The sequence below is a fragment of the Phalacrocorax aristotelis genome, chromosome 6 (genome assembly GCF_949628215.1).
Source record: "Phalacrocorax aristotelis chromosome 6, bGulAri2.1, whole genome shotgun sequence".
NCBI classification, from domain to species: domain Eukaryota; kingdom Metazoa; phylum Chordata; class Aves; order Suliformes; family Phalacrocoracidae; genus Phalacrocorax; species Phalacrocorax aristotelis.
In genome coordinates, this window is record NC_134281.1 from 18,818,610 (window position 1) to 18,829,745 (window position 11,136).

An 11,136-nucleotide genomic window follows, 5' to 3' on the forward strand; every position below is an offset into this window, starting at 1 on the left:
CTTAGGCCATGCAACATGGAGCCTGCTCCTGCATTAACACAAAGCCTTCAGTCTAAAATAGTAAGGACTGTTCACAATCAGTATTACTGAATAAAAGTGACGACTTGAGCTCAATCTTGTATTAAATAAGATAGCTGGCACAATAGCTGCTGGGATAGATCAGCTAAGAATAACCACTACTCATGCTTCACACTACAACTATATAAAAAAAAAACCTATAGAAAAGGCAATGGGCGGCTGGCTGCAGACAGGTACAGGAATCTTGCCTGATGAGTTTAAAGGGCCAGACTGGGAAAGGTGCAGTGGGAAAAATATAGTAGAGCCATGCTCGCTTGAGAGAACTCTGAGGAGCTTAACAACAAAACTAGTCTGCATTTCACAGAGCCTGATCCCCAAAATACACATTTTCCACAATTTTAGAATGAGAGTGCTTTTACAGAGATGAGATAAATTGACTTTAGTTTCAATCACTTGCTACTGTATTTAGACAAAAAGGAAACACTTCCTAGATCAAGGCTAGAATCCTATTGACATTTAACATGTTGACTCAAACCTCAGGTAAAATTAGCTTTTATTTTTGAACAAAGTTTTTTCCACCACTTTACAAAACATGTTTTAGTGTTCACTGGCAGTTAAAACCACTTTGCATAGTGAAATAATTGAAAAAATTCATCTTCAAAAAAAAGATTCAGTTTTGCAGAATTCTGCAAGAAACACATACAGAAATGGTTGGTAGATTTGGTAGATGCACAAAAGGGTTGATGAAACTATTTCACAGGATAAGAAAAAGAAAACCCAAGAAGCTCTTAATTACAGTACACTGCTGTGCAAGATTTGCATGGTGCAAGCACCAGCTGAAGCTGTATCTTGTTCTCAGAAACTGTTTCTTTCTGTAGCTGACAAAATGATCCTCCTCTGTAAGACCTGTAGTAAGCAGCGGAAAGCGCAACAGACAGAAATGAGCTAAGAGAAGTGCTAGTTTGTGGAGATCCTCCCTTGCTTTCTATGGTGCTGCTGGAACAGCATCTTCTGTCACAGAAGTGAAGTGAGTCTCCGTTGGACCTGTGCCTTTCAAAACTGCACTTGCCTTCTGGAGCACAGGATGAAGCACGTATTCAAGGACTGCTCTGTAATATAAGTTGGCTAAGAAAAAGTTCTGCTTGACTCCAGAAGTTTCCTGAGAAAATGCCATCAGTTATTAAAATTGAGTTTGCTACTTTGCTTCATAGGCTTCTGGATGTCTGCGGATCAGGCTGAACTTTCCTGTAGGGTCAGGGACGTACCACTTCTCCCAGACTTCAGCATATGAAGCTGTTCTTCCCCATGGTTTGAAATGTCCGTTCCAGTGGAGCAGCTTGGCAGCTTTCACAAACTGAGGAGAGTACCTTTTCCCAGCACTAGACCCTTTTATTGAAAAAGAAGCATTAGTACCTGAAATAAAGGCAGCAGAAACACCAACATGCAATATTTTAACTTTAAAACAAAGGATTTTAACAAAGGAAACCTTGCCATTTCTGGAGAAAGGAGGTGAAATCAGGGCAAAGTGAAAAACAAAATCAGGTATGACTGAATGCCCCTTTGATCTGTCTCAGTATCTATTTTAGTGTACTGCCTTAACTTCCAAGTCATTAAAACCCCCTTAATACTGAGATGTATTCAGCAGCCTATGTATCATTCATTGGAAACAAACCTAAAAAAGCTCTCCCAGCGTTGGGGTTTTACCAGTAGCAGAACAGATACGAATGTCTGTTCCTCTCAACAATCTCAGAGGAAACACCTAGGACCACTTCAGATACAATATATACGTGGAAAAAGAAAAGGAAAATGAGAAGTAATTTGAGATAAGTCAATTCAATAACTATCACCCTAGCAGTTCAAAGAAGAACATGAAGTATCAGGCCTACAAGCCCCAACGTGGTATTGCAAAGCAGTGTCCCTTAAAGAATAAGGTATAAAATGGGAAGAAAAGATCCATTTGCTGCATCATCAACTAGGTGTACAGCCACAGTCCCGGAAAAACACACTGGGGGAGCAGTGTCACAAATGTTTCATGCATACCGAGATGCCGGACATTCCACATGGGATCAATACTGGAATGCTGCTTGTAAAATACAATTAGCAGTGGAGGTGTTGTGATGCTGCCAGCCAGAGTCCTACTGTAAATTTCCTCTCTGGAAGAGAAGATAAATATAAGTTGGAAAAGGATGTTTGGGTGGCCCTAAATCAGTTGATTTTTCATTTGCAGCAGCATGACAGGAATCCACAGATACATACATAGTCCTTCATTTAACAGTTAAATGCTATGACCATAACCCAGTCCCTGACTGGCTGTCGCCCCCAGCTTGGGGGTACTTACACTACATTAAGTGCCATCCACTTCTCCAATTGCTTAGTGATGTTCTGCAATTTCCATTCTGTCAAATTGGCAACAAAAACTCCTGGATTGAAAGAGCAGGTGTTGGCTTTCATGGCAAGCTTTCGGATGGCTTCTTTTTTGTAATCTAGAAAACCAATGTAATTATACTGGGGGGGAAAAAAAAAAGAGTAGAAATTAGCTTAAAATATGGTCAAATAACTATTTAAAGAAAAATATTGCACAGCTCCCAACAGACAAGCATAATGACTTGAAGTTTTTAAAGAAAATATCCCTTCCTTTAGCACAAGGGAAAGAAAGCTTGAGAGGTCTAACATTTTAAAAACATGATTACATAAACTACATATTTTAAGGAATGCTGCATGTTCTTAATAATAGCATATTATTCATACAGTACCACTCCCAGAAAAAGTACTTTTTATCTCCCTCTGATGTTCCCCACTGGGAATTGCTCTCATTGTAAAGCACAACAAAAATTCAAAGTGTGCCTAAACAGAAACTGCAAGGTGTCATTTTTAACACAAACATCAGAGCAAACTGATTTGGGTAGGGACAATCACACCTTTAGGTTCACCGCATTTGAAAGCCAACCTGCAAGAACATTAAAATCCAGTGCCTGTTTTCAAAGCCTGGGATCTATAGTATTGTTACCACTGATCAGAACAAAATTAACCTGATTGCCTGCTCCACGGACAGCAACTTTGTTAGTGGTTGAGTCACAATCATCTGAAAATGCAGCTGCATGTCCAGGTTTCAATGGAGTGTTGTAAAGTTCAAGAATATCATCTGAGAAATGGAAGTAAGCACAGTTAAAAGCAATCCTGATTAAGTGCTGAGTGACTTTTTGTTCAGTCCATTGCTACAGCACATAAAGCCACACAGTGTAATCCAACTCATTCATATTTACAAAGTTTTTACATCTTTCCTTGAAGTTTTTTGTTACTGTAAGAGATGGCACACTGACTCAGCATAAGGCCAGTGGCAAAAGGCTAAGAAGAGGTCCCATACCTTGCACTATTATATCATCATCCACATAGATGGCCTTCTCTGCATGAGGTACCAAACTGGGCAAGTAGAATCTTGCAAAGGTTAACTGTGAAAACAAGAAAGCAAGAGAAGTGAAGAATTAAATGAAAAATTGTCCAAATAAATGTGAAATTGACTGATACTCCTGGTACTTTTCTATGGCACTAATGTCTAAGACAACCTCTATTAAGGAAGTAAAATAGGCAGCAATATCCTAGAAGTTATTTCAGATAAACATGTTCCATCAATTCCTGATTTCCCAAGAATTTGTGCATTGATAAACTAACTTTTAAACTAGTCTATATTAGAATTTCTTATTTTTCCACATACATCTGTCATATCTCTGAGGTATTGGCATGTGTGACATGCAAGCTGCTGTTCTTCATTGTAGCTAGCAGCAAAAAATTATACTAGGCATGCGTATGTAGATATTCAAATCCATCTCTCACTACCTGGAAATTTATTCTTACTGAAATTTAGGAATTTGATTATAAAAGATTGCTTCTATGCTAATAGATTTGGGTGTGATCTCTAGTTGTGGGTCAAAAGCCAGTATCAAAATATATTATTACTAATAATTGCAAAAAGTAATCAACATCATCCTCACTGGTTTTAAGGTGTCTGCCTTTTGAGGATCCACTTGTACTTTCCCTTCTAAGACACGAGGGTCAAAATCCAAAATTCGGTATCTCAGATTTTTCAGAGCAGTGTTACTTAGCCACAGCCTGCAATCAGGAGAAAGCCACAGATTTTGTTAAATGAGGCAAAATCAAATGAAAAGCAAGAGATCCAACTGACAGTGACATAGATCTTGATCTGGCCACTCGCTTCCCTATCCAGCAAACATACATACAGAATGTAATCCATGTCTAATGTTGGCGGTGTCCTGTATGACTGCAGGGGCATGCCCACTATCAGCATTCTGCACAGTGGTGACACATGAAAGGTATGAGGTTGCTTCTTATTTTATTAGAAGTATATGGTCCTGTTATCACAAGTCCTTCACAAAAAAATATCAGTGTGAACAGATGTGGGTAAAAATAAAAGGATCAAAGGACAATCTAGAAAAATGGACAAACTTCACAGCCAGCATTTGAATTGCTTAGATGAAAAGTAGGAAGTAACTTTTACAACCCCTCCACCAACAAACTCCAGCCCCACTGGTTGGGTATAACCCTACTGAAAAGATGGCTCTTTACCATTAAGACATTAATTAAACATTACCGGAAGGAATTACATTAACGACATTAAACATTGCCAGAAGGAATGACTGTAGGACTCCCCACAGCAGCCTTTTCAAAAAGCTGCAATAAGCAGCAGCAGATAGGACTGCAAACAATTTAGAGGAGTGCAGTTCCAGGGAAAGCCAGCTCTTCCTCTTCTCAGAGATACCTAAGTTTTACAGTATTGTGGGAATCTAATGAAAAGATCATTACCTCAAGTGATCCACAGTATCATTCAAAGTAACAATATGGAAAACCACGTTGGATCTCGTGTGACGGTAAATACTGTTCATGGCTGCAACTGCACCCCCAAGCCTCTCATCTGATGCTGCAATGACCACAGAAATCTCCTTGTCAGTTCTTTCATCTGCCAGCCTCTGGGGAACTGCAGGTATGAAATCTATAGGCTGAAGTCCTAATGGATTTGAATCTGTGGAGTACAAATGGCATCATATACTTGTTTTATGCAGATGAAACACAGAGGTTATTACTATCCTAAAATTCCCAACACCTTCAATTACTTCTACTATGCAAGCAGTTGGATGTCTCATCTGAGGTGTGCGTTACAGTGTGCCAGTATCAAACACTTATAATATAGCTCCAGCTCTTGAGAATCTGAGATGTTAATGAACAGGAAAACACCACACCTACAGACAAACTACACACATTTAACCATACATATTCACACACAGCAAAACAGGGTACTAAAATGAGGCTTAAACTACAGTAGGCCACGCTTACCTTTGGTCCCCTATGCCACATCTATAATCTCAGTCACTTCCCCCTCTCATTTAGCCCAACCACCTTCTAGTCTTCTCCACATCACCCTTCCCCTCTTTTTCTATTCATACTTTCTTTTCCTCTTAGACAGGTACCAATGAAAAAAACAGAAATTCTAAATTAAGTCACTGTTGCAAATGTTTTTCCCGCTGAAGATCAAGGCATTAAGTACAGCCCATGTTTATGCCAGGGAACACAGATCACACTACATCATTTAAGCTGAAACCACAAGAATTTATACTCATATGGTGCAGATAGGAAAATGGGAGATCAGCATTGAAATTTATTACTAGTCCACATCACCTGTAAAAGCCGGCAAATTGTCCACTACCTGCACTTTTTATAACAACACTGGTATGTTTCAGACAATCCAGACTGTTACACACTAGATAATTTTAGGTAATTTGAGGAACATAGCAAACAGGGACTCGGCAGTTTGTAGGCAATGTTCCGCTGTTCACAAAGCTGGGCTTCTGCTTCAGTTTGCCTTTTTCTGATGACAGAGCTCAACAGCTTTAACTTCAACTGATTGCTGGTTAAGGCCTGTCAGACCAACTGCTTGTTGGGAAGCACCTGCACAGCTGCTAGTCAGGAGCAACAGCTCCCAGGAGTGGCAAACTGGGACTTGGCAGTTAATGGGGACACAAAGAGGCTCTGTGGGACCATGTACAGTTCTTAAAAATGAACTCCCAAAAATGAAAAGACTTTGCTAAGTAAACTGAATCATATCTTAATGACTTTTAAAGCCAGAAGAAACCCTTACTCTATCTTGCCTGGCTTTCTGACCAAGAAAAGTCAGAGTACAGCAAGAACAGACAAGCCCACCAAGCTGAAGTTTCTTGGGTATGAGAATAGGAAAAGATCAACTCATAAGATAGTACAAAAATTATATCTTATGCAAATGATTTATCATTGTCATACACATTATTTCAGCAACGTGGTGGCTTCTGTCTGGCCAGAGGATGTGCTTTCCCACCAATCTTAAAAAAAACAAACAAACCAACAAGCAAACAAAAAAACAACCCAACATACCTGACAATTCCCGTTTCAAGAAGTCACTGAGGCCTAGGAAGTTATGATGAAGAACTAGTAAAAATACGACAACAGCCACTATAAGGATGGAAATGTTCACTGAAAAATTAAAAGAAAAAAGTTGATCAATATAACCAGAGAGAAACTGGGAAACTCAGAGAAGTACAAAAGACAGTTTTAAAAAATTAGACACACACATATAGGCATACCTTTCCTTAATGTCATTTTTCTCTTGGTATTTTATTTATTAGCATAAGCTTCCTGCAAACCTGCAAAAGAAAAAATACAGCAGTCACTTCCTACTTCCAGTGCATGCCTACACAACGCATCGCACAGCACCACCAGGAGTGGTGGTACAATGACATATCTAAAGAAGAACTCAGAGATGAAAAGGGAGACATAGAGATCTTCCCACTTAGCTCACTGACAGAAAAAAAAAAAAGCCAAACCCAAACTCCTTCTGCCAATCAAAAGTGATCTGGAAAGAACATGGAAGATTATGTATGGTTTTGATTTTTACTGTTGAACCAATATTTATCTACCTGAACTGGAAGCATCCCAGCAATAAGGCAAATTATTATATATTTCTTTCCATACTTAGCTAACTGCAAGACTTTGGCAGGACACAGCATTTGTAAGATTTTAACAAACAGCACTCCAAAACCATGAAATTCTCTACATAAAATATAACAGAATATCAGCTGAAGTGTCAACACACAAAAAAGATCACAGAAGCATAAACGAAGGTATTGCCGTCGTGTTATTGAAGGGGACGAAAACACACACTCAAAGCAATGACGCAATTCTGGCACGCATTTCAAACACACATATTCATTATTTAACGGTACCAGTGACCATGAGATCAGAACAAGAACGACACATCCTGGAGCATGAAGTAGCTCTCAAGTAACACACAGAAGCACTCGCACCCTAACAACATGCAAAATTCAAGAAACAGAGACAGTTCTATGTTAAAACACTTGCGAAATTTCCAAACTGAGGTACCACAAACTGTGTTGTGACTTTTACACGTGTCAGACATAACCATCTTCTTTCTCCCGTGAGGAAGACACGTTTAAAAGTACAACAAACAAATGCCACGTGCCATGTCTACAGCACTCTGAGGTCGGTCAGGGCACGTAGCCTTAGTTTACAGGAGTACAACGCAACGTCTCTTTAAAATGAAGCATGCTGCAACGCTCCTCGCGCCCTGCGGCAGCGACGCTGCGGGTGCACGCGCATACGTACAACTGCCCCGTAGTTGTATATACACGACAACGACACGTATAAAAGACACCACAACAGCCCGTGCTAAAAGCATTTACAGGTTGGCTTTTTCAGAAATTATTGTCAGTGCAAACACGAAGCCACGCTACAACACCCCGAAGCCCACGCACCGCTGCACCGCCGCAGCTGCGGTTTCTCCGGCGGCACCGTTTGCACACCGTTAGCTAGGCATACGGCTGCTCCCCGCTCCGTTTCACCTCGTCCTCCGCGGCCCAGCACGGTAGTCCCTCGCGCCGCCGCCTCGGCGGGCCTGCCACCCAGCTCCTCCCCCGCGGAGAGCACGGCCCAGAGGGCTCGCGGGAGCCCCGCTCCGAGGCCAGCTGGGCCCAGCCCAGCTCTCCCCAACCAAGACCCCCCCCCGCCCCGCCCACCGGCCACCGCCGCCGCCAACTGCCACCGCGGCAGCGCACCGCCCCGAAAGGCTGCAGGTGGCCACCGCGGTGCCTGATGGCCGCGAGGAGCGAAGGCCGCGCCGCGCCTGCCCTGCTACATTAGCGGGGCTGCGGGAGCTACCAAGGACTTGGCGAGTAGAGCTTGAGCCTCAGGCGGGAAGGTCCGCCCGCAGACTGTCAAATCAGCGTCGATTCCAGGCAGGCGGCGCCGCCGGAGCCTCGCACCTGCTGGCTGAAGGCCACTCAGTCGGGGGTCCTGAGGCTGGAAGCCGCCGTTGCCGTGGAGACAGCGTCTGACCGGCCCGTTACCGATGGCGGCGCAGGGCGAGGAGGGGGCGGGGGCGCCCGAGGGCCAGGCCGAGGCCCGGAGCGGACGCGGTGGCAGCGGCGATGTCGGGGCGGACGCGGCGGCTGAGGTAGCAGGCTGCTACCTCGGGCCGACGGAGGACGGGGCGGAGCGAAAGGGGCGTGTTTCCGGCCAGCTCAGCAGCCGCCTTCCGGTGCTGCGAAGGCGCGGTGGGCGGCGGGTCCCGCTGAGCCGGGCCCCCTCCCCTTCCCGGGGCGGCGAGGACAAGGAGGACGAGCAGGACGAGGACGAGGAACACGAGCGGGACAAGGACTGCGAGGCGCCGCGTGCCGCCGCCATGCTGAACATCTTCCGCTCCATCCCCACGGAGATGGTAGGGCAGCCGCCCCGGCCCTCCTCCACTTGCCGCTGCCGGCGGCATGGCTGCGTGCGGGCTGGGGCGTTCCCTCTCCTCCTGCCCGTGAGGAGCCGCTCCTGGGGCTGCGCTCCGTGTACTTTCGGTTTTCTAGTCTGAAAAGCGAGCTTTAGTGTGCTGGAAAATGAAGGTAACGCACTGCTGTGCCGCAGAAACCTCTCTATGCCTTTCCGCCTGTGCTATATACAGCCAGAAGGCAAAGCGTTTTAATCGAGAGCCACGTTTTCTAAAGCCATGTAAACACAGGTGCTGTACGTGTCGTATCCTCTGAAGTCTGTACTCTCGTTTGAGATGTTACGGCTTTTACACAGTGAGATTAAGCTAACTATAATGGTATTGTGAACTTGCATTACCTATCCTGAACAGGCAGCGCTTGCTTTTATTTTCAGATGATGTGGTCAAGGCTGTAGGAGAGGTGTTAAGTGAATTAAGAGGTTAATTATTTCACAGTTGAAATCCAGACACTGTAAGAAAATTAACTCCAGTCTGGTTTTAAAGTTGAACAAAAAAGCTGAGAACCTGTGGACCGGCTGACTCTAGGCACTAAGCTGGAAAAGTTTAACTGGTAGGTTTGTGTTTTGGGTAACTGACAAATATCTTTCCACAGGACTACAAGGGCCAAAAATTAGCAGAACAGATTTTTCAAGGAATCATTCTTGTCTCTGCTGTAAGTATACTAGAACTATGGGTGATAACATACAGGACTTTATTTTGTTTTCTGATCTTAAAAACAAGGGCTTTTTTCCTGATTGTTTGGCTTAACTGGGTCACCAAAAGCTTTACACAAAATCAGAGGGGCTGTCATGGGTTAAGACTTTTCTTCTTTCAAACTTTACTTTAATTATTGGCCTACGGTTTTGAAGACAAGGTTAGAAAGATGTAAGAGCTGTGCTTTCCAAAAACTGTATTTTTCTACTTATCTTCTCCCCCTTGCCCCCAACTTAATCATGGCATGAGAAATGTTTTTCTTTGTTTGAAGTTTGACTTTTTATGTTAAATTTTTTTTGCAGATAATTGGTTTTGTCTATGGATACATCACTGAACAGTTTGGGTGGACTGTCTACATAGTTATGGCTGGCTTTGCTTTATCATGTTTGGTAAGAATATTTTCTCTCCAAACCAGAAAATACATGCATATTTAACCTGAAATAATAAATAAATTAAGGGGCTGTCAGCACAGACAAATGTTTGCTGTGTAATTCAGATGGTAAATACATTGTTCGATCTGTAGAAGGTGCTTTACAAGCCAGTAAGTGCTTTTTCTTAAATGCTAGTAAGATTTTTAGAGAACACTGTGATTTAATACTGCTACATAACATTGAATTAGTTTTTTGTTTCAATTCAATGTTACTTTTAAGTCAAGCTGCTAGCATTGTTAACAGAAAGGACAGTAAGGCTTTCTGTGGAATAGTAGCTTGTCACACAAATTTTGCAGCTGGCCCATGCCGACTGAGGGGAGAGGCTAAGACGCCAATTACAGAATTACAAGAGTAATTCCTTATTCACACACAGGAGGTGTTCCATTCCAACTGGGGCACAGGGAGTGTGTTTTTACACATGTTCTTATACCTTTCATGTGTTCAGATACAACATAAGTAGTGACTAGTCAAATCAACACACACATAGTACTGTTTTGAAGAAGTGCTTTAATTTTGTGGCATCATCATCCATCTGCTTCCTCCTTGATTTACTTGTCCCCGGAATTGGTCTTGCTACGGTTACTATCTATGACGCCAGGTAATGGGAGGGTGGGTTTCACAGATGTGTTAGTGGGGCTGGGATGCTGGCGGTACCTTGGTAGCCCAGGGGTATCCTTTCTTTCTTCAGGGTGGTGGCTGTTGTCGTCCTTGCAACGCGCTGGGGTCCTTAAGCCATGCTTGCTTAAGCATGACTATGCAGTACACAATGTAGACTATATATATCTTTATAGTATGGAATTGCATGAACTTTCTTGAGACTAATTGGTACAATAGTTAGGGAATGAGCTTTTCCTAACAAGCTGTACAAAACACTTACCTAGCACCTTGATTTACATTTTCTGACTCCGTTCCTTTCCTCCAAGCTAACACTCCCTCCGTGGCCTATGTACCGCCGCAACCCTCTGAAGTGGCTACCAGTCCAAGAGTCAGGAACAGAAGAAAAGAAGCCAGCAGACAGAAAGCCAAAGAGACATGCTAAAAGCTAAAAATGTAGTTTTTCATGCTGTAACTTTGTTAAATTTTGTTAAATGCAGTTCCACTGGGAGATACTTCTTGGCTTAGTGTTTTGGTTTTTTTTCTTACTACTTTGTATACTGCCAT

General features: G+C 43.0%; 2 protein-coding genes across 5 annotated transcripts; one reads left to right on the forward strand and one right to left on the reverse strand.

Annotated features, from left to right (window-relative positions):
- Window positions 1-554: 554 nt before the first annotated feature.
- Window positions 555-8,474, reverse strand: GLT8D1 (glycosyltransferase 8 domain containing 1). Of its 4 annotated transcripts, none has more exons than XM_075096354.1 (10): window positions 8,340-8,474; window positions 6,645-6,704; window positions 6,436-6,534; window positions 4,837-5,053; window positions 4,008-4,125; window positions 3,383-3,467; window positions 3,048-3,160; window positions 2,357-2,523; window positions 2,059-2,171; window positions 555-1,404 (listed from the first exon to the last, which is right to left on the reverse strand). In XM_075096354.1, the coding sequence occupies exons 2-10, from the start codon at window positions 6,658-6,660 to the stop codon at window positions 1,214-1,216; spliced, it is 1,119 nt and encodes a 372-aa protein (XP_074952455.1). In that variant the 5' UTR covers window positions 6,661-6,704; window positions 8,340-8,474; the 3' UTR covers window positions 555-1,213. The 4 variants fall into 4 exon arrangements, with proteins under 4 accessions (XP_074952455.1, XP_074952456.1, XP_074952457.1 ...); XM_075096355.1 differs by having other exon boundaries at window positions 8,236-8,367; XM_075096356.1 differs by lacking the exon at window positions 8,340-8,474 and adding an exon at window positions 7,833-8,087.
- A 68-nt stretch (window positions 8,475-8,542) lies between these two features.
- On the forward strand, window positions 8,543-11,084 carry SPCS1 (signal peptidase complex subunit 1). The gene is made up of 4 exons (XM_075096359.1): window positions 8,543-8,794; window positions 9,444-9,503; window positions 9,847-9,933; window positions 10,899-11,084. The coding sequence occupies exons 1-4, from the start codon at window positions 8,759-8,761 to the stop codon at window positions 11,019-11,021; spliced, it is 306 nt and encodes a 101-aa protein (XP_074952460.1). The 5' UTR covers window positions 8,543-8,758; the 3' UTR covers window positions 11,022-11,084.
- Window positions 11,085-11,136: the final 52 nt, after the last annotated feature.